The sequence below is a fragment of the Lissotriton helveticus genome, chromosome 2_1, assembly GCF_964261635.1.
Source record: "Lissotriton helveticus chromosome 2_1, aLisHel1.1, whole genome shotgun sequence".
Lineage (NCBI taxonomy): Eukaryota > Metazoa > Chordata > Amphibia > Caudata > Salamandridae > Lissotriton > Lissotriton helveticus.
The window spans coordinates 260,269,166-260,292,955 of NC_136059.1; the positions used below are offsets into that span (position 1 = coordinate 260,269,166).

The 23,790-nt window shown below is 46.5% G+C and overlaps 1 protein-coding gene across 2 annotated transcripts in view; it reads right to left on the minus strand.

Annotated features, from left to right (window-relative positions):
- The window catches only part of DYM (dymeclin), a 1,345,000-nt gene that overhangs the window by 613,149 nt on the left and 708,061 nt on the right, over positions 1-23,790 (minus strand). For both annotated transcript variants that reach the window (XM_078674786.1, XM_078674785.1), the window contains exon 9: positions 21,568-21,750. In XM_078674786.1, the coding sequence (XP_078530912.1) occupies positions 21,568-21,750 (183 nt within the window). The remainder of the gene's footprint in view (positions 1-21,567; positions 21,751-23,790) is intronic.

Consider the following 23,790-nt stretch of genomic DNA (forward strand, 5'->3'; position numbering starts at 1 on the left):
TTGTACCCGAGTATGATTGGGAGGACCCATAGCTATTTTAGTGATCTCACTTGGACTGAGGGTACCTTCCGGTCCACTTGTCCTTCCCTGTTGTCCGATAGTGGAAAATCTGTTCGTCCACTGAGGGACTTCTACAACCTTCATTCTTGATCTTGCCCTGTCTCTTCTCATTCGGATTGTTCTATTTGCGCCTTCAAGAAGGTGGTTGACCTTATTTTGGGTTTCACATAAAAATGCACGTCAGCACTAACTGAATGTGAACCTGAAGACTATGCTGTTTAGATAAAATGTGTATAATTTGAAAACAATATTATTGAGTTTTGTGGACATATGCAATAACCGTGTAGATCAGTAAGCACAACCCTGAAAGAGGAATTATTGTGTATGTTTTTTTCCTATATTGTTCTTTTCAAAACACTTACCTAATATTAGCTTACATATTGGTCTTGGTCCTGGTTTCTTTCTTGATATTTTAATCATATTTGACTTTTAGTATGCATGAATGCGGCATGACTGAGAAATTTCTGTGGCTGTGTCTAAATTTGAGTATGGTTTGGGTGAGTATGTGGAACATCTTCGAGAGAGTAAGTCTGTTCAATACTTTGTATAATTTCATTGTTGTGTTACCAAATCATTTGTTTTCACTATATGTATATGTGAAATATATTGAAATGTACTACAAAGAAGAAGAAATATATAAGAAAGAGATTCAATAGTAAGTACATGTTTTTTAATTATTGTGCCTAGTAGACTGGGATGTAATTTTTGTTGCTCAAAACTGAGTTTTGATAGAATATATTTTGGGACGTATAACCATGTGAATAAATAGAGTAGACAGGTTGCTTTTTTGGTCTTTTTTACCCTGGTTCTGTCTCGCTTTATTTAAATTGTCTGGGGCCCTCTTGTGTTTCTGACAGTAGACACTGGCCCCTTAAAAAGCTGAATCAGGCAGAATCATCGAATCACACGATTAAAATGCGCTCAAATGATCCAGGCGTGGCTAAAGCTCCCAATCTTATCATTGTGCACTGTAAGTACTGCTGTATAAGACGTGCACACCAGCTGATTACAGTTACATGACTTTCATAATTTCACACATTATACAAGTGCATATGCAGTTCCAAATCCCAAAAAATACCTGGCACTCCAGACTTAAAATGAGATTTATTGAACTGCCCCAGAACGCTTGCCACAGGTAAGAAAGTAGACCACAGGATGTCTCCCCAAGGCTTACAAATCTCCCAGCAAGGATCATAAACAGGCCGAACAGCTACCACCTATCCTGGGAGTACGCGCAGGCATTCTGCCCGTTTTCGCTAGCTGGTAGCCCCAAATCTGATTGTAAGGCGTAGACCCTTATTTTGTGCTGGCTGTTTATACCACTGTTTGACAGGGCTTCTGTCCAAGAGATAGCCTGGTCAGGTACAGCAGTCTAATGGAATAACAGGCGAATGACGAGAGTTGGACAGAAACATTTACACAGGAAAATACTAGTTTAGTAACTTGCCTTTCTGCAATCTTGCCCATACTCGTCTTTAAAATGTTGATACTACCCAATCCAAAAAATGGTACATATTAATTGTTTGAAGGTTTATGGAAGATTCAGTGAGTCACTAATTTGTATGGAAATTAAGCGTTGACATTTAATAAACCTGTAAACATCTAAAGCAATGGGTATGGAGACAGGCAGCTTAATAAAAAGAAAAAGTTATATACCTTTGGTAATGATCTTTCTGGTGGATACTCTATCTCCCAGAAGAACCTGAGACAGGGCCAGCATCTTGAATTTCCCCTTGTGAAGGAAGAACTACAAGACCCTGAGGTTCAGGTTCAGATACAAACTATTGTCCTTCTTTGGAACATCAGAGCTCAATTGTCTGCTGTAAGACCAACCCACTGCCCGTTTCTGCAGAAGTGCTGCACTGTCCCTCTTAGCCTCCCGGTGGGGTGGCCGAGCTGGGGGTGTTTGAAAGAAATCATATAGCCCCTATCCTCTAATTGTAAGACTCATTGGTCCATCGCATTGGCTTTCACGGCATTTAGATAGGATGACACCCAACCCACTTTGCCCCTCTTGCCTCCCCTTAGACTTGCTTTATAGTCTGAAGAACGGATTTGGCAGGTGGACGGGCTGGGAAGGATGGCACTGGCGAAATAGCAGCCTTTCGGAATACCCACAAAACTTCCTGTATTCCCTGTGGAAGTCTCAGTCTAAAGACACCAGATCTAAAGAACAGGCTTCTGTTCTCCCACTCAAGAACATTTTATGGGCAGAGTCAGCCTTGTCATTGAAAAGGCAAGACCCATTGTACGGCATGCTACTTAATTTGATTGGACATCACCCGAGATGCCCAATAGATGGAGTCTAGCATGACCGCACATCTCAGTTTGTGGTGTACCAACAGCCATACATTACTGTCCAGCCGAGTGTTCGCGTAATCCAAATCTTTATTACTCCACCCTGATCTAGAGTTTGATTAGGGCTAACAACATGCTAGAAGATGTTTCCACAACTGTTCTGTATTCAAAACCACTCTTATTGAGATTAAGGTGCCAAATGTCTTTCTTTTATTTATTAATAAATTACTTCTGTTGTGTTTGGTAAATAGCAATCAGTCAGAATTCCAACGTATTCTTCATGTTATATCATAAATCCATTTGCTCAAATGCATTTCGAACCAATTTGGTTCTTCTTTAGGGAGTAGAACTATGTGCGTATTCTGAAAAGAAAAAACAGTGGATAATCAGAGTAGCTATGGTTAAGTAAAATAACAGTAATCCATTCTCATGTACAGGCGTATCCACAAAAGAGGTAGAAAATTAAGCATGGGCGTAAAATCCGCTCCGCTCGCGGATTTTTCGGATTTTCGGCAAATCCGCAATCTGCGAACGCTCGCGAATTTGTCGAAAATCCGTGAATCCGCTCGCGGCGGATTTTTTGCTTGGTTGCGGCGCGCGGCGTGGTGCACGGCGTTCACTTTCCGTCATTTTAGCGTTTGCCGAGTTGTTTTTCTTTGCGAGTGACGCGCCATTTTAGATCTTGCTGCGTGTTCCCGCGGGAGTTTGTCGCCCGCGAATACGTACTCGCGGCTTGCCACCTTGCACAGCACACCTCGCGAGAGTTCGCAATTGCGAACACGTAGTTGCGGCGGAAAGGAACAATCTCGCACTTGCGAAATAGAGATTTTGCAATTTCGCACAAGAAAATCACCAGCAAACAGGATAAACCTTCAGAAAATTATGATTTTTATCAGAATCACTCCTCAGGTTGACATTTGCATGGCCTTTTTTTTTTGCAAGGAGTCCATTTTGGGGGGGGGGGAGGAAGGAAGTGCCCCACAGTCTCCAACTTCCTGTTCCTGTCCAGCAGGCTCCTCCCAGTGCTTTGTCCATCTCCTGGTCACTTTCATTTGGATCTGGAGCTGGAAGGATTACTTTTTGTGGGTGCTGCTGGATATTTGGATTTGAGGCCTTTTTGACTGTCTTTGGATCACTTTTGGATTAGAAATCAACTTTCACAAGTAAGTTTGTTTGGGGCATTACAGTTGCTGCAAGTAAAATTTTGGAACTTTTTCAGAACATTAAATAAATTATATTGTGGGTAGCCACAGTATCCAGTAGGACCAGGGTTGGTTAGGGGTGCATGATACAACTGTTTTGTTGAATTTAAACACCATTTAGGCCATGGATGGGCTGGGATTGTGCTGATTTTTGTCCTTTTTTTGGGACTGCTGGTGGGGCCCTTTGCCCAGGGGTGGTGAGTGTTGCATGGGCCTAGTCTTTCTGTGGGGTGTCTTCTTGAATTTAAACATAATTCATGTCATGGATTGGCTGGGATTGTGCTTATTTTATTGTTTTTTGTCGTTTTTGGGGGGCTGCTGGTGTGGCCTTTTGCCCAGGGGTGGTGGGTGGTGCATGGACTGAGTGTGCCTGTGGTGTGGTCTCACTCTCTTTAATGTAAACATCATGGATGGCATTGGATTGTGGTGATTTCTGACTGTTTTTCTGTTTTTTGGGGGTGTACTGTTGATGTGGACTGGTCATGTGGGTGGTGGTGGTGGCCATCTTGAGTGCTGGCTGCTACAGGCAACATGTGCTTGGGGTGTAAGAAGGGGCCATTTTGAGGAGAGGCAGTGTCTGAGGCCTGCACTTATTTTGCCTACTTTTCATCCATTATGCCCAGGGGTAGTGAGTGTTGCATGGGCCTAGTGTTTCTGAGGGGTGTCTTCTTGAATTTAAACACCATTGAGGCCATGGATGGGCTGGGATTGTGCTGATTTTATTGTTTTTTGTCGTTTTTTTGGGCCTGCTGGTGGGGCCCTTTGCCCAGGGGTGGTGAGTGTTGCATGGGCCTAGTCTTTCTGTGGGGTGTCTTCTTGAATTTAAACATAATTGAGGCCATGGATGGGCTGGGATTGGGCTTATTTTATTGTTTTTTGTCGTTTTTGGGGGGCTGCTGGTGTGGCCTTTTGCCCAGGGGTGGTGGGTGGTGCATGGACTGAGTGTGCCTGTGGTGTGGTCTCACTCTCTTTAATGTAAACATCATGGATGGCGTTGGATTGTGGTGATTTCTGGCTGTTTTTCTGTTTTTTGGGGGTGTACTGTTGATGTGGACTGGCCATGTGGGTGGTGGTGGTGGCCATCTTGAGTGCTGGCTGGTACAGGCAACATGTGCCTGGGGTGTAAGAAGGGGCCATTTTGAGGAGAGGCAGTGTCTGAGGCCTGCACTTATTTTGCCTACTTTTCATCCATTATGCCCAGGGGTAGTGAGTGTTGCATGGGCCTAGTGTTTCTGAGGGGTGTCTTCTTGAATTTAAACACCATTGAGGCCATGGATGGGCTGGGATTGTGCTGATTTTATTGTTTTTTGTCGTTTTTTTGGGCCTGCTGGTGGGGCCCTTTGCCCAGGGGTGGTGAGTGTTGCATGGGCCTAGTCTTTCTGTGGGGTGTCTTCTTGAATTTAAACATAATAGAGGCCATGGATGGGCTGGGATTGTGCTTATTTTATTGTTTTTTGTCGTTTTTGGGGGGCTGCTGGTGTGGCCTTTTGCCCAGGGGTGGTGGTGCATGGACTGAGTGTGCCTGTGGTGTGGTCTCACTCTCTTTAATGTAAACATCATGGATGGCATTGGATTGTGGTGATTTCTGGCTGTTTTTCTGTTTTTGGGGGTGTACTGTTGATGTGGACTGGTCATGTGGGTGGTGGTGGTGGCCATCTTGAGTGCTGGCTGCTACAGGCAACATGTGCTTGGGGTGTAAGAAGGGGCCATTTTGAGGAGAGGCAGTGTCTGAGGCCTGCACTTATTTTGCCTACTTTTCATCCATTATGCCCAGGGGTAGTGAGTGTTGCATGGGCCTAGTGTTTCTGAGGGGTGTCTTCTTGAATTTAAACACCATTGAGGCCATGGATGGGCTGGGATTGGGCTTATTTTATTGTTTTTTGTCGTTTTTGGGGGGCTGCTGGTGTGGCCTTTTGCCCAGGGGTGGTGGGTGGTGCATGGACTGAGTGTGCCTGTGGTGTGGTCTCACTCTCTTTAATGTAAACATTATGGATGGCGTTGGATTGTGGTGATTTCTGGCTGTTTTTCTGTTTTTTGGGGGTGTACTGTTGATGTGGACTGGCCATGTGGGTGGTGGTGGTGGCCATCTTGAGTGCTGGCTGGTACAGGCAACATGTGCCTGGGGTGTAAGGGGCCATTTTGAGGAGAGGCAGTGTCTGAGGCCTGCACTTATTTTGCCTACTTTTCATCCATTATGCCCAGGGGTAGTGAGTGTTGCATACTTGCATGTCCGTAGTCTTTCTGTGGGGTGTCTTCAATGTAAACATCAAGGATGGCATGGGATTGTGCTCATTTTTCTGTGTTTTGTCGAATTTTTGGGGTGTATAACTGAACTGATGTTCCTCTGTCTTCCATTGCTTTTAGGTGCACAAGAAGACTCAAGAGAACCACCAGTGCCAGGAAGAAGTCCTGCAGCGGTGTGTGCAGCATAACGTCACGCGACGTCACGTCTGGACACAGAACCCTCTGCAACTCGTGCAACTGCTGCCTGCTGACCTGCTCTGAAGAGGATGGCCCCAAAAAAAGTAACCCGTAGCTCCTCTAGCAAGAAAGGTGCCAGTAAGGAGCAGAAGAAGCAAGTTACCAAGGAGACTGGTGTGCCGCCCGCCCCTTTTTTTGGGAGTAAAAAAAAAAGTATGCCTGCAGCAGCAGCAGCGGGATCTGCTGGGGACCAAGCTGGCAGCACCCCCCCCCCGCTCCATTGGGCTCAGTGCCACCACCACCACCACGCCAACTTAAGTCCAAGCCCTTGAGTGCTGCAGAGGCAGCCAGTATAGTTCTTCAATCACCATCGACCAGTGATGTTGGCTCATCGCAAGAAAGCAGCAGCAATGTCCCTCAATCAACACAGGTTGTTGTAGCTCATCTGACGAGTGTTGAACAACCACAGCCGCAACAACAATCACATGTGCAAGTACAAGCCCAAGTACATGTGGAAGGAGAGGCAGCGCAAGGAGATGCGCAAGCAGAGGTGCATGGAGGGTCACAAGTGCCCACAATAGTTGTTCCTCCCGAAGTAGGGGCACATCAGGAAATCGACAATCAAGGCGAGGTATCATTTGAGGAAGCCACTCCTCCTGCTGATCCTTCATTGTCTTCCACAACCCTAGCAAGGAAGAGATCAAGGGTGGTGTCTACATCCTCTTCAAGCACACCTCCTTCTGATGATACGGATCAAACTTGGGAACCAGCACCACAGCCGTCTGAGAGTGAGGCACACCATGATCCAACAAAGGTACTTAAGCGTAAAAGGAAGCTCGTCCAAAGTCTCAGACTTATGGAGTGTGATGAGGCTCAACAAGAAGTGGCGGATACTGCTGCTGATGAAGACTCTGCCCACGACGACCCAGTCATCATAAAGGTCACTGCAGCCCCAGCGGGCATGCAGCAAACAGACATTTTGACCCTAGCCCGAAGAGCTGCTGCGCGTGATGATGATGATGATGATGTTGTCGATGAGGAGGCAGTGGAAACACCACAATCATTGGAGTTAAGTAGTACACCAACTCGTCCCGCTTCCATATTTCTTTCTGGCAAGAAGAGACCTTCGTCAACCTCGACCTTAATTAGTGGCGGTGAAAGTGGAAAACGTACAAAAGTTGGGCAATCCAGATCCTCCACTTCATCTGGCATTAGCTTCATGACCACCACCACCAGTATCGCCGCCTCCTCCAGGTCCCACAGACACTTCAAGTCCCCAGTTTGGGACTTCTTTACTGTTTGTCCCAAAAATCCAAAGTTTGCCATTTGTACCCTTTGTAAGCTTGCAGTTAGTCGTGGTAAGTCAGGTACCAACTATGGTACCGGCGGCCAGAGTGGTCATCTTGAGAGAAAGCACGCTGTCAAATGGTTTGGGCACCTAGCTGCGATCAAGAAAGGCCAAAATCAAGGAAACGTTGATGTTTCATCTGATGTTGACGAGCAGGAAGAAGACGTGTCAAACACTTCCCTTACACCCAGTACCCCTGTCAGCAGCACACCCAATGTGAGGCACACTAAGAGTGTTGGAGCGAGTGAGACACCAACGCACAAAAGTTCACCAGCGAGCAAAATTGGGTCAACGAAGTCATTATCAGCCCGTAAATGCTTGGTCCAGGGCAACATTAGAACAATGCTTACTTCAGACGTGCCATATGAACGCAACCACCCACTGACGCGTCTGTATAACACTAAGCTGGCTAAAATGCTAGCTGTGGACCTTCTACCTTTTTCTTTTGTAGAAGCGGTAGGTTTTCTTGAATTAGTTGCAACGCTCTGCCCTAAATGGAAGGTTCCGAGCCGGTTCTATTTTGCCAGAGTTGCGGTTCCAGCACTACATGAAGATGTGCTGCAGGCGATTGGGGCAGCTTTGCAGAAGAGTGCTGTTCACACAATACATCTGACAACAGACATGTGGACCAGTGGCCCAGGCGATGATTACATGTGCATCACTGCACACTGGGTCTCTTTTGCAGGTGTTAAAGCAAAGCTAAACGCAGGTGTTGACCCGGACCAAGTTTTCAAAGCTGCTCGGAAACATGCAACACTAGCCATGTTTGGCTTGGAGAAAAGTCACACAGCAGAAAACCTTTTGGAAGAGTTTGACAAAAAGGTCTTGACAATGCTATCCCCCCTAAAACGCAAGATTGGTTATGTTTCCACGGATAATGGCGCCAATGTAGTTAAGGCCATGTTCCTTGGTGACCATGTTAGAGTGCCGTGTTTGGCGCACTGTATCAACCTGGTAGTTCAAAAATTCTTGAGTGATAAAGAGAGTCCAGCGTTCGAGGTAATGGCCACCTGCCGCAAAATGTGCAACCATTTCAGCCATTCTTTTAAGGCCCGGAAGCATCTGCGGAGACTGCTACTTCAACGTGGAATGCCAGTGAAAGCACTCATCCAGGAGGTGGCAACACGTTGGAACTCAACCTTCTACATGCTTGAGCGTCTGCATGAGCAGTATACGGTACTCGATCACTATTTCTTGACAGAGGCTACATCTCAGAAGGAGGACCTGCGGATGAGTAAGGCGCAATGGGACATAGTTAAAAGCCTGACAGACATGCTTCGTCCTTTTGAGTTCTTCACGCGTGCAGTCAGCCAGGAGGACTGTAATTTGGGAAAAGCTATCCCATTGTTGCGCATACTGGAGCACCAACTGATGGCGGTTTCTTCTGAGTTTGAAAAAGATGAAAAAAAAAAAAACCATTTCATTTTGTCTGAGAAATTATTACATCGCCTACGTGGTGATGAACGTCTTCAAAACATCAACTCAGATCAGCATTACATTTGTGCTACTATTCTGGATCCACGCTACAAAAAGGCGCTGGCAGACAACGCATTCTTTCCTTTCGCTGATGCAGATGTTCAAAAGTACAAACATTGGTTAGCCTGGTCAGCCAAGAGGTTTGAAAAAGAACGGCAGGTTATTGAAGGAGAAGCCAGTACATCAGCATCAGCATCAGCAGGCCATCCGCAGTCACAAGAATCCACTTCTGCACCTGTGGCTGGGGCACAAGTGACCTCTCAGCCGTTAAAGACACCGGCAACTGGATCATCTGCACCACACACAATGACAACACTAACAGTGGCTGGGGAGGAGGATTGGCTAAGTTTGATGGGGTATGGTTCTCGAAAAAATGTCACAGGCACAGCAAAAAGTAAGCAAAGTGGAGGAACAGTTGATGACCTTGAGTCGATGGTGCAGGACTATCTGAATGACTCAACAGAGGTCTTCCTTAATGATGAGCCATTGCAGTATTGGCATGGCAAAAAACAATTGTGGCCACAGCTCTTCAACCTGGCTATAAACTATTTGTCTTGCCCACTCGCAAGTGTGTCTTCGGAACGTGTTTTCAGTGCTGCTGGTGGCATTGTAACTCCCAAACGGAGCCGCCTCTCGCCCAAAAATGTGGAGCGGCTGACAATGATCAAGATGAATCAGCACCTCATACCACCAGATTACAAAGTACGAGAAAGCACGCCGCATGAAGACGAGGAGGACAGCAACGTAGATGAGGGGATTTTTTCTCTGTTCAGTGCCACTGACCTCATCCAGCCTGAATTCGCAGAGTATGATGACGAAATCTTGTTCTTATTCCCTGACACCGAGCCCTGAAAATGAGACAATCAATCAAGAACTTTCTTTTTCGTCCTTATTCACTTTTATTCCTGTGTGCTTTGTGTCTCTCTTTCTTTGTTTTGCACAGTTAATTTAATTCAAACTTTAATCACCTAATCCCAAAAACAAGACCATCATCAGAACTGTCTTCACTTGTTTGCTTATTGATTTGAAGGTGCCGCAGTCTACATTCCTCAGGTTCACAAGTTCTGAAGAACATGCTCCTCTATCCTCCTCCTCCAGACTGCGATTTCCCTCCAAGCAGAGTGCTGGATTACGCACAATGAAGAAAGACTCAGCACTTGTGGGGGTGTTGTACTTCTTTGCGGGTGAGTTGACGGTTTTGGGCCCATTGCTGTGAAGCTCTAATAATGGACAAAAGTGTTTTGGACCAAATATGAGGTGGAAATTTCTTGCCGTTTTTGCTGACTTGCTTGCCTTTGAGGTGCTCTTTGGCGGGGTTCCGGGGGTTTGTGTGTAATTTTTGGTGTCTGTCGAAGCACTGCTGCGACAGTCTAATCTTGATTGCATTTGCTTTTCAGGAAATCCGTGGTGGAAAACAGGAGTTATGATGATTGATGATGACGACCTAGCTGCACAGCGCCGCGTTTGGACCGAAGGCCGAGAGACATTGTAAGTATGAGATTTAGCTTTTTCGCTGTTTGGGGGTGTTGTGTCGGGTGTTTTTTTGCGGGTGGGTTGGCGGGTCTTGCCTGGGGCATTCCTGGGAAGGTCTAATACCGGATACAAGTGTTTTGGACAAAATCCATAAGGAACAGCCTTTTTTTTGCCATTTCTTCAGACATCTTGCTCAATGTAGCGTTTTGGGGGGCTTCCTGCTGTTCGTGGGTGGGTTGCGGCCGGGGTCTCTGTCGAAGCACTGCTGCGACAGTCTAATCTTGATTGCATTTGCTTTTCAGGAAATCCGTGGTGGAAAACAGGAGTTATGATGATTGATGATGATGACGACCTAGCTGCACAGCGCCGCGTTTGGACCGAAGGCCGAGAGACATTGTAAGTATGAGATTTAGCTTTTTCGCTGTTTGGTGGTGTTGTGTCGGGTGTTTTTTTGCGGGTGGGTTGGCGGGTCTTGCCTGGGGCATTCCTGGGAAGGTCTAATACCGGCTAGAAGTTTGTTGGACAAAATCCATAAGGAAACACCAGTTTTGGCACTTTTTGTAAGTTAGGGTTCGTTAGGGTTAGCCCTAGCAGCAGGATTGCATGTGTTTAGGGGGGTTCTATTGCAACGCGGTTCTGTTGTTGTAGAGCACTGTTGGAGCGATGCTGGCTATGGATACTTTTGCTTGCAGGCAAGTGGTTTGAATACAATCCACGGTCTGTATTTGGGCCTACTGTTACTTTCAAAGTACGTTTTGTAACCATTTTTCTGCTAGGCATCGTTTTTGGAGATATGATTGAGTTCTTCTACATTTTTGCGACTGGCTTTAGTAAGGGTCTTGGTGGGAGCATTGCTGGGAAGGTCAAATTTTGTTCTAAAACACAGTAGTACACCCACCTTGAGGGGAAAGATCCGCTATAATATTTTGGCCATACTTATTGATCCTTAAAAAGGTGACTCAGACAGAGCACGCAATTTCAAAAATATTGTACTGTCTATTAGGGAAATCAAATGTCACTTTTTGAACCACACAGCGTACATACCTTTTATTTATTTATCAGTGGTATTGTAATAGCACTTCCTGTTTTCCGTTCAATAATTACAGGCCGGGTTTCAGTCAACATCCGCCAGGCAGGCAGTGGACAGGGTGTCTCTTCTGTCAGTGGTCACCACCACATTGATGGACGAAGCGTCAGCTGGAATGGAGGAGTGCCGCCAATAAGAGGAATTGTTTGCTGCATGCAACTTACTTACCAATTTCAACAGGACAACTCCAACAACATACGCAATACAGATACAGTATCCATTGTTGTCTTTTATTCTATGAGTGTGACTGCATGTGCTTACCTTTAGTTTGTAACCAAAGATTGTCTGTAAACTCTGTATCTTCAATTATTGTTTGTCCATGCTCTGCTTTCTTTTTCTTCTCTCAACAAAACCTACCCAAAAAGAAACCCCCATTCCCATCCATTTTACAAACCCTAACCCTCTTCCCCCGGGCTGTGTTGTTTTGCTTGATGTCTGACTAAAATGACATCAATAATTCCACACACTTGCTGGGGAGGATAAGGTGATAGCAGCAACAGGCTGGTGAAGGAATACGAGGATATCTTCTAGACTTACTCAGCTTCAGTACTATATCTTCTAGTAGTAGTAGCCAATGTCAAATAAATTCAACGCAAGTACTAGTTATACTTGCAAGCAAATACTTTACCATTTGTTAGGCTACATTATGGCACTGTTCTAGTGTACTGTCACCTGCTATTTTCTCGATCGTACCGTAACCGTTGTAATGCTACAGTAAGGAGGACAAACAAGGTTTCGTTTTCTTTTTTTCCATAGGCATGCAACTGCCACTGTGTCACACCACTAGTACCACCGCAATGAGGAAATGTCACCCGCCCAGGATTGACAACGTTAATCCCCATTTCACCTGGAGCCAGCCCTGGGCCTAGCCCTAATTTCTAACACAAATTACAGGTAAGATAAGCGTTTGGTGGGAGGTAGTATAATGGAGTATTATTTCGGAGTAGACAAGAGATTGACGGTTGTACTACTAAAGTCCTACGACTGTTCAGGAAAACAAAGTTACTGTTACACCCCCGCCCCCCACCCACCAGACTGAAAAGCAGTAAAAAACAGGTATGGTCAGATAAAGTTGAAAAATATATTTATTTAGCCCTAACAAAATAATCTCCCTCACCCACCCTAACCCCAACGATTGTCTCTGAAACGTCCCAAAACGATCCCAACTCCCAAATCCCACCCCCCAAAAGTCTATAAAAAAAGGGCAAGGGACACTCCACTACTGGAGGGTGCTGGTGCTGGTGCATGATGCGGCATGGGCATCATACTCCTTGCAGAGGGTGGCAAGCTCGGAGCGGAGGCCCTTAACCAAGTTCTTATACCTCAGGACCTCCTGCTCCAGGTTGGACATGCGGACTCGTAGGCGGCGTTGGCGTTCCTTGCAGCTCCTGTGGGGGGCAGCTGGTATTTCGGTTGCTTGGCGGTGGCGGTCGGCTTTCTTAGCCCGGCTCGGTCCCGCTGGCTTAGTCACGGAGGAGGATGCAGTGGTCACAGTCGAGGATGTTGCCCCGCTCGACTGCGTGTCCTCCTCCTCCTCCAGGGCCACCAGCCGCCGATACTCGGCGACTGTGGCCTCCAGCCTCCGTTGCCGGGCCAATCTAGCCTGCTCCCTCCTTGTTGTTGATTTGGAAGGAGCAACTATATGAAGAAAGAAAGACATAGTCTGTAACCAATGCTCCTTATTAATAACACAAAGTGATTGAGCCGAAAGTTGGGTCACAGAGTACAAGTAGCAAATTGAAAGCACAGTACATAACTATTGAGGACAGTATCTATGTAACCTCCCACTTCTGCATCCTTGCTCTAACAGTAGTGGTAGTTTAATGAACTAATTCTACGACCACTATGGACTTCCATTACAGTCGACTATGACAGTACACCAGTCTTATTCTTCTTCTTCTCTCTTGTTTAGGGAAATGGGTACGTTATCTTATGCAAGCCGGCAGAATGACATGGACACAGCACAGTGAAGTTGCACCCGAGAAAAAAAGTTGCACACCATGATGATTGAGACAGACTTGCGTTACTGTACCGGTCCAGTACATGCAGGTGGTGAAGCTATTACTTTTCTATTACGGGTGGCACTGAGAATACTCTGTTACAAGGGCTACTGCTTAATTAATTTACCTTTCACCCTACAGTGCAAATGAGTACTAGAAAAGGAAACTGAAGAAGCTAACTAATTTGATTATCTATCACTTCACATGGGACGTATTTAATGACAGATGAGATGACTTTAGGTGCTTTGCTTAATATTGAGTGAACAGTGATACACCCACACATGAATGACGTACTACAAGTAAACTAAAGTTATTAAGAGAGGTACGGAGTGTCCACCGTAATAACCAGATATATGCTGTGAATGCAAACGCAATACAAAGTACTGCTACTATTCATGGTAGTATTGGACACATTTACAATTTCTTTTCCTTGCCTTCCCTGCACTGGGACGGACGTGCGGGTGCGGTGGTACATGCTCTTCAAGGTAACACTTACTTCACCTGGCGACCATCTACTCTCTCTAGATACACATGTGCTATGTAAGAGTCAGAGAATACCATGCTCCAGGCATCCATTCAGTCAAAGTATACGCACACATACAGTTTCTGTTTCACCCACCCAGGCTGCTGTCCTTCCACCCATCCTTGCTTCATCATTGACCCAGCCATGCACCATACCATATTCTTTCCTTCCCAGCCACCTCGGGGGCCAAGCAAACACATATCGTTCTTCTTTGCCAGCCATCATACAAGTTCGCGTCCCACTTACTTACACCCTTCTTTCGCTTTTCGTTCATCCCATCCATCACGTTCGTCTAAGAACTTATTGGGATTCTTCTCACCAAAAACTTCACAGCTAAGTCGAAGTACATTTCGAGGAGGCTACTACCTGGTTGATTTGTAATTGTAATACACCCGTGCAGAAAGCACACTATGCAGTCTTCAATCTCAATAAGTAAGGAATATATAGCTTACCTGTTTCCGCCACCACCGTTTGATCCCCCACAGGAACGGCCACCAGCTCTTCTACCGCCGCCTCCTCCCCAGAGGCCTCCGAGTCCAAGTCCAACACAGCCACCTCCGCGCTGGCCCCGTCACCAGATGTTACACCTACAAAGTACATTTAAGAATGTTAATACACCACTCACTACTATATAATATTTGGTCTAGGAGAAATGTTAAAAAAACAGAATACAATGTAATAATTTGTGACTGTCTACTCCATAGTAAAAATGTCCCATTTTCCAGGGAAGGCTGTTGTCTTGCTGCACTTTTATGCACAACTGATGAATGCTTGCTTTTGATTTTTAACACGCACCACTTTTTCTCCTAACAGACAGAAGCTTGACTCCTGAGTCCTAAGAACACGACCAGGATCAAGTTCAAACTAGGTGAGAGTTCGGCTCGACCACAAGAAATGTGTCCAATTAATCGTCAGCACTAACCACTTTTCCGTTTACAGTTAAATAGTTTTATGACAAAGTAGATTTTAATAAATGTGTTTACTTTTAATAACGCTTTTACACTTAAATAGACTCTGTGGTTTTTGTTCCTCTAGACTAGAGTGGATGAGCTAAAGGTTTTGGAATTTTTGCAAGCATGAGTGCCTCTGACACTTCTTGACTGTGCTGTGACTCCGTACTACTCTCTTGTCCTGCGTACGATAATCTAGAGATCATTGGGGATCTATAATCGGTGACTTCGGGAGCTGAATGACTCTGCCACACTATCTAGTCAGTAAGGAGACAGTGCATAGAGGTATTGCTGAATATAATGGGAGTCCAATGGAATTAGACACAATACAAAAAGTAGTGGAGGGTCAAGAGGTATGGGGTTCACAAGAGACGACTATGTGGTGGGTAGTGATACTAGTTCACTAGACCGGGTACAACAATCATAGTTAATGAAAAATACCCATCAGTAGCTCTTCCTGGGCGCCCTTTTCATCATGTGGGTTCCTTCTAACCATGAGGGACAGAAAAGAGTTTAGTCATGAATGACAACAAGGGAACCAGTGATGTTATATCTGGGTCACAGGTGGCTACTGAAAAGCAGTGCGAGGAAAAGTGAAATAGTGCAAAGGTGCAAAATAGTGGTGTTTTAAAATTAGATGGCTCTGAGGAAGGTACTTATTTATTGGAGACCACAGAGTCTCTAAGACTTAAAAAGAGCGAGATTGGTAGTTTTAACTCATAGCTACCAACAGGTTGGTCGACATGTTTCTGCAGGAATTACGGATCACACTGGTATCCACTGCATTCTTCAGGACCTGTGTCGCTACTGCTAATATTGACCTCCCCTTACAGCCAGAGGGACGCTGGAAGTACCGACGGACAGAGCGGTGCTTCAATTACCTGAGCTGTTTGCCAGGTGAGGCGAGGCAGTACTCTCCTGCACAATATGCTGGGAGAATGATCCTTCACTAATACCCAGGTGATACCTTTTCTTTTTTTCATATTTTCTTTACACAATATTAGCAGTAGCGACACAGGTCCTGAAGAATGCAGTGGATACCAGTGTGATCCGTAATTCCTGCAGAAACATGTCGACCAACCTGTTGGTAGCTATGAGTTAAAACTACCAATCTCGCTCTTTTTAAGTCTTAGAGACTCTGTGGTCTCCAATAAATAAGTACCTTCCTCAGAGCCATCTAATTTTAAAACACCACTATTTTGCACCTTTGCACTATTTCACTTTTCCTCGCACTGCTTTTCAGTAGCCACCTGTGACCCAGATATAACATCACTGGTTCCCTTGTTGTCATTCATGACTAAACTCTTTTCTGTCCCTCATGGTTAGAAGGAACCCACATGATGAAAAGGGCGCCCAGGAAGAGCTACTGATGGGTATTTTTCATTAACTATGATTGTTGTACCCGGTCTAGTGAACTAGTATCACTACCCACCACATAGTCGTCTCTTGTGAACCCCATACCTCTTGACCCTCCACTACTTTTTGTATTGTGTCTAGTTACTTTCGGGGAATGTATTGTTGAGTGGTCATTAAAAATTTCTCCCTGAGACCCAAACCCATTCTGATTTGTTTAATAGTCCAATGGAATTGCCAAATGTCCAATCTTAGTTAGCTACACAGACAGACTAATAAGAATAGTCTAGTAATACCACAGGGAGTCATATTCGAGGCAGGATAAGAATTTATATCCAGTCTACAAGAAGATCAAAGACGATTTAGAAAAAATCGAATGAGGAACGCTAGGAAAAAATAGGTACTGTTTATTAAAATGTAAACTTACTGGGGCCAGCAAAGGAGCCCTCGCCTGCCCGATCCTGGCCTGCATCCTCAGCACCCTCCTCCTGTGTCCTCTTGCCCTTGGGGGGAGCTGATGTACAACATGAAAGAAAGAAAAACCAGAAAACATGGATGAGATTTTTCAACCAAATCAAACATTTCAAAAGAACAATAACAACATATTTTGGAAAAATAGCAAATAGATAGACAACTATTCCACGGGATCTATCTCATGTGGTATACTACGTTATTCGTATTGCCTGATTTGCGGAACGTTGACTTAGAAAGTTCCTATGTAACTCAATAAACAGACTACTAAAGAGGTTTGCCTAGGCCTGGCACTGCAGGCAGCAGTGCGCAACACGTGACAGACAAAGTCCATCCTGCTTGCAGATCAGTGAATACTCAAACTATCAATCCACCCGCCACCACCGCCACTATTTCTTCTGATAGCCATGTGACTGTCTAAAGGAAGGACTGGACTTCAGTCTGTTGGGGCTGATTTATAAGTCCCTTGCGGAAGTTGCGGCTGATTTTCCTCCATTGTTGCGTGCCTTTTCTGACGCAGCGGCAGAACAAAAGACTCCCCATGGTGTTGGTGCGGCGTATATATAAAAAAAAAAAACCACATATGGGCATATGGGCGATGCATCACGTTGTAAAGCCCTGCGCCATCAGGGGGCGTTCCGGCGCAAGGGAGGGCGTACCTGCGCAGGAACGAATCCTAAAAGTGGCTGAGGGAAATCTACAAGATGTCAATCAGTCACTTTTAGGACAATGATGCATGACTCAAACCCTGCGCGCTTGAAGCCGACGTACGGCTTGATGCAGCATTGGGGAGATAGGGTACCCCAGAGCATTGCTGGAGCTGCGCCATCGTTGGCACGCAACTCCAGCAATGCGCTGCCTTTACGGCACAGATGCGTAAGGCTTCTGTGACGTTTTGGGCCAATGGGTGGTGGTGGCATGGCACACAATTACTGCCGCATCCCTGCTACTTTGCAGGGATGCGCCGGTAATTGAAAATATGACCCTTACTGTCTAGCATTACGCAGTTCTTTTCTTTACAGTACACTCATACATAATTTCTCAGGCCAATGAAATGCTTCTGAACACAACATACAAAACAAAGAAGCATAGTAGCAAGCAAGGCTACTGAGAAGGAGAGCAGTGCACCTGAAATGCATAGAAGATTTTGAAATATAATTTACCTCAATGTAATCGGCAGCATTATTGCTCTTGGTAAAGAACAAAGATTTGCAAATAACAGAGCAGGATAAAACAGAGTAGTAAATGTACTACTACTACTACTCACCAAGCCCGGGGACCTCTACGCCGAGCGCGTCCAGCAAGTCCCGCTCCCGGTCCATGACATCGGTCCAGCGGTGGGTGGCCTGGTTATATGTGCGCCCGACCCCAGAGATCTTGTACATGGCCCGGCACACCTTCTCCCACCGCTTGCGACGCTCCCGGATGCCATAGCCGGTCGCGATCTTGCCGCCTCCCAGGATCGTCTTGGGGAGGCGGCGCTGGACGTGGAAGATCAGTGCCGCCACTTCCTCCGCGCTGAAGATCTCCCTCGGGACCACTTGCTCCCCCCTTAAACGCCCGCACGGGAGCCGGGCACGGGGTGCGGGACCCTTCCCCTTCTCAGGGTGCTTCCCGGCTCCCTTTACCATGGTCTGGGCAGAAATAAACTTAAATGATAAAGAAGAAATAGAATAGTGAAGAAGAAAAGAAAAGAGTTTAAAAAAGTAGTTTAAAAGTAACTAAAAGCTGCAGAAAACACAAAAATATAGAGCTAGAAAAATAGAGGGTTAGATAATAAGTAAAATTAGATCAAAAAAACTTCAAACAAGCAAAGGATGGCAGAGATTGAGAGAGGATAGAGAAAGCATGCCCAGAACCATAGCAATGAATGAGAAACAAGATGGCCGCGCCCGTTCACGACCGCGTGGGTAAGTTCGCGCGAGATTTTCCTTGCGAGTACGCGCGAAATTGTACTAGCGAGCAGCACACTTTGCGAGATTACACATAGCGGGCGGAAACGGAATTACGTCACGCCAACAAGATGGCCGCGCCCGTGTACGACCGATAGGGTAACTTGGCAAACGTATAGCTAGAAGCGCCTCGCGAACACGCGCAAGATCACGCGAACATACACGTCGCAACAAAAACAATTTTGTATTCGCACGTATTCGCGGCTTCCGAAATCGATCTCGCACGGATTCGCGCCCCAAAAAACGCGCGAAATTGCAGAAAAAACGATTTTAGCTAAACTGAAAGCAATGAGCAGGTGCAAAAGTTCAAACTTAACATTAGTAACATTCAAGGTAGTGCTTCCTGATGGGCCCCTCCAGAGTTTGCAACTATTCTATGACCCTGCTATGACCCAAACAGCAGGCTCATAGAATAGCACCATAAAGGTCCTGTGAAAAAAAAATTTCACTGCAACAAAAAGCAAATTACAGATAAGGAAGGAAGCAGGTGCCAGCCAGACTGGAACTTTCAAAATTACTGACACATTAATGAAACACAAATTAATTGATGGCAGTTGAAGAAGGGCAGGTGTGCTTGCTTTTTTCAACCACCATAATCTACAGTGATAAATAAACCTAATAGGTGCCAGTGAGGATGTACTAGAGGGTGGCATGGGTGTCCCAGAGGGTGGCAGTGGTGAAACAGAGGGTGCTGTGAACCTGTGATGATAAACCAGACGTAGAAACAACATAGTCGCGGCCGTTGCAAGCCGAAAAGTAAGTTCGCAATTGCGAACTTGTCCCAAAATCGGCGCGAACACGCGCCAACACAAAAAACGGAAAAATCCGCAAATCCGCTAGAGTTCGCGGATCTTCGCGGATTGCGAATCCGTAAATACGCAGGTTCGCGGATTGCCAATCCGCAAAATCCGCCCATGCTTATAGAAAATGCTTGAATAAGCAAAATGTTTTGTTTCATGTGGTGCCTCTCCGATTCCTACACCTTACAATTAATATTACATCCTACTCTCAGTTTCTCAATGACAAAGACTAGGGTAGTGTAAAAGATTTGGATTATGCCTCCTCAGTGCCGTTGGAGAACCCATGGCTCCGACAGCTGTATCCACCATGTCCAGGCCTGCCCTGAGAATCTGTCAGGGAGTGTCTTCTCCATCCCTCACCAACTCTGCATAGCTATCCTTCACCTGGTACAGCAGACGTGGAAAAACCATCTCCTAGATCACATGGGTATATATGGCCAGTATGCAGGTGGCGTTCATAGACCGAAGGGCACGATTATGGCTTCCAGCTTCTTGGATCCCCTGTTGGAAGTTGTTTTGGGGAATGATCCTGGTACCAAGCTTTCCAGTGATGGATTGGTAGACAGGAACGCTGGGTATCTTCGGACAAGCCTGATACGAAGGGCGATTTGTCTATTTACTAATGGGGCAGACGAGGGCTTCTTCTGGCTACCTTGATAGGCCCATAAGTGTCATGGTGAAAGGAAGCACTGGCTATTACAACGCTGAGGCTGGCTGGAGGATCTCGCTCAAAAGATTTGATTTAGCTTTCAGCATCAAGAGGGGCAATTCTAGAACCTCTGCAGTCTTCCTGATGACTACACTGAACAAAGTCATTTAAAGGTGTGGTAGCTCCAAGGGGCAGGGCCCGCAGGAGGGAGCAAGTTGGTAATTTCACTGCTGTCTTCATCATCCTTTGTGGTGATTTGAGGCATCTGAATGTGGTCGAAGTCCGACCAGACAAGGTCATGCCATCTATGCCAGCAGTCCTCCTGGGCACAGGCTTAATCCAGTACCTGGCTTCTTCACCAGTTCATTATATTTTATGCCTAGAGTGCATTAGGATGGCCTTAGTCTTAAGCATAAGCACAGTAGCCGTCTGTGCCATCGGTGTCAGATCTAAGCACACCCTGCAACAGACGTCCTAAGTGTACCAGTCAAAGGACCCACTGGGCCCAGAGGCACACCAGACGGAACCCGCTGCAATACAAAGTACCACCATCAAAGGCTGTGTGAATCTGCTGGATCAACCGAGAACTCTGGGTATACCTGGAGATGACGGGCCATAGTCACAACCGGCTCTTCGGCTGAAGTGATGTTCTCCTGCTTGAGCGAAGTTAGTGGACAACTAAGATACCTACTTCTTGAGTGAGAATGGTGTTTAGGGGTTGAGTGGTCTTGCCTGAGCCTCTACTTATGTTTCTTCCTCTTGTCCCTGGAATATTTGGAAGAGGGCGACGACCACAACTTCGACAGATGAGCGTGACTTAGACCTCAATCTAGAGTGTGACCTGAGCCGACCTGAGTGACCTGGCACTTATCGTCACACATGCCATACCTCCTACTTCTTAATGGCCATTGAGTGTATGAGGACGCACTACTAGCACGACTTGGAGTTATGCTTCTGCTCTAAGTACAACAAACTGACCTCTTGATGGGTCTGAGGTGGACATATGTCCATGACAGCCAACAGCAGAGTTTAAACTCTGGCTTTTTGGAGGGGATATTTTCCCTAGCACTGTCAAAAAAACAGACCTTTAAGTGAATAAAATAATGGAGACCAGGGTGTGGAAAAAAGGGAACTGCCGTCTGGCACCAGGGTGGTGGTATATGCAACAGTGAAGCCATGTCCAGGCTGTAATCGACTCAGCCACTGAGCCGACACCACCTACTGGCACAGGGGATATATCGCAGAATTTGCCAGATGCGGTCTAGTGCCCGGGGATATTCAAAAGGTGAGGAAGCTGCGCGTACAAGTATTTATCACAATTGTGCTTTTTATTTTGTTTTCTGGTGGCGACATTAGGCATGGCTTAGAATAATAAATACAATGACATGCTCTGCTGTATAACAAATATGAACATTTTCATACAATAATGTGATTCTAGTAAAATTGTGGTATTTTAGGTAAAACGGAGGGACTCTGTGATCAAGAATAAAACAACAGCTCATACCTTGTGTATTCTTGAAGGATGTAATTGCTTGTCTGTATGGATTTGGCGAGTCTGGTGCATCAGTCAAATTAGCTAAAACCAGCAGTAGGAGAAGACTTTGGTTGGCTAATGGTGAAGACTGTTCCTGTTGAGGCGTGGGCTTACTTGCTACTCCTCCCAGCGTGAAGACTGTCCACAGTCCAGCTAGAAGAGAGGAAGAGAGGCGCTGTCAACAATGAAGGCGTCAGAGAAAATATTTCATAAATATTACTTTGTAACCATATAACTGAGGGAAAAGATGAAAATACCCATTAGCCTGTGCTTATTTCAATCTACTGAATTACACTACGCAAATCGGTTAAGTTAAATAAATATAAATAAATGAATAAATACCCATTTCTATTTGCTTATTTCATACCATTACATAATAACAAGAAAATCCAAAACCAAGAAACATATTACTAAATTATTGTGCTAAAGTAATACCGGAAGACAAGCGCGGAAGCCATTGAAAGACTAGCTAAATTCTATATACAGTTCTACCTTCAGATTATGCAAAAACAAATAATGTATTCGGTTCCTTCACCAATACACTTTTGAATCTACTGCCTTCCAAATGGAGACACACTGAACCCTCTTGTTTACAATGTTTTGATCTAAAATATAATTTGATCTCCTCTTTATTGACAAGGCATCTCCAAATATTTACCTTTACTCCTGCTATCTCCATCCGCCTCTCTTATGATGGACCTTTGAGTACTCCAATATGGCGGATGCACTGGATATCATGTACAGGTACTAATCTCTTGACGTGTCTTTTGGAGATTCTTGCTATATGAGCTAGGGGTGGGCGAGGGGCGTGGTTTGGGCGCCGATGGCGGAGGCGGCGTGAGCGGCTAGCTCCGTGCCCGATCCCGCCGATAATCCTGAAAACTGCCTGGGTTACGGCTGTAATTAAGGGAACAAGCGTCGGAACGACTATGAAAGCTCTCCTGCTCACCAGCGTGATCTCCGGAGGCTCCAGGGTGCCCCTGCCACGAAGTTTGTTCCTGGGGGAGCTGGAGATGGAGCGGCAAAATGGCGGCGGCGCTTGGCTGGGGAAACTGGTCTGAGTCGACCTACTCGCTCTATGGTGGCACACGCATCCAAAGTGGGAGCGCCGAGGGGGCGCAGAGCACAGCCTACTGTTCCGCTTCCCTGATGGACGCTCTTGATGGAGGCAGCGGCTAACGGTACAGCACGGACGATGAGCCGACGAGGGGCTCGGTACAACTAACATGGCGCCCGAACAGAAAACTGATTGCGTTGCACCGCATCTATAGTGTCCCCCGGTGACGGCGATCACAGCGGGGGTGAGGCGACGTCCGGGCGATTAAAGGTGGCCCTTGCATGCCGATGCGCTACTGGTGGCTCACAAGTTGCGGAAGCGCTGAGGAACCGGAGTGGTTGGAGCGGACGGCGCACACCCACTGAGGAGCTGGCTGAGTGGCTCTGTGACCCGGCGGGTGTTGTGTAGCGGGACGAGGGCTGCGAGGACCACAGAACGGACTGGAGGACGTGTGGCGGACGGCGGACTCTCCCTGGGACCTCTGGTGAGTGGGGTGGTGCCTGCCTGGTCCCGGCGCTGCGGAGGTGGGGGCAGGCCCGTAGCGCCGCATAGCCGGGGATCGTGGGTGCTCGGCCAGGGGAGCTGAGTGGTGGGAGCGACCACAACACCGCCTGATAGCGGGACACAGTGGACTGCGAGGCCCAGCCTGATATGCCTTGATCGCTGGTATAGAGGGAGTGCAGGGGGCAGACAACGGCCAGCCGGGACATACCCTGCTATTGTTTTGTGGGCGACGATGGGAGTTCAGGCATTTGGGAGTCACTGAGTGCTTGCCAGGAGGTCCAGATACCTTAGAGGGGGTATCATACGAACTGTGTCAGGAGAGGTGCAGCATCTAGCCGAGAGCGTGATATCGGGTAGAGTGCTGGGGCCTACGGAAACACCGTAAGGAGCGATGATGAGCCAGCATGCCTGAAGATACCCTGCCATTAGTTGTGGATTGAGGTGGGAGGACAGACGGTGTTCTTTGCTGTAAATGCGACCTATGCAGGGCTGCGGACCTAGGGTGCGATAAGCCGTGTGATTTGTGGATCTAATTGGTTGCGCACGACTCAAACGTTTGTCCGCGCAGACAGTGGTGGAGGTGTTATTGCGCAGGACGAGGTCAGTTTGCGGAGCAGTAGACCACTTCATCA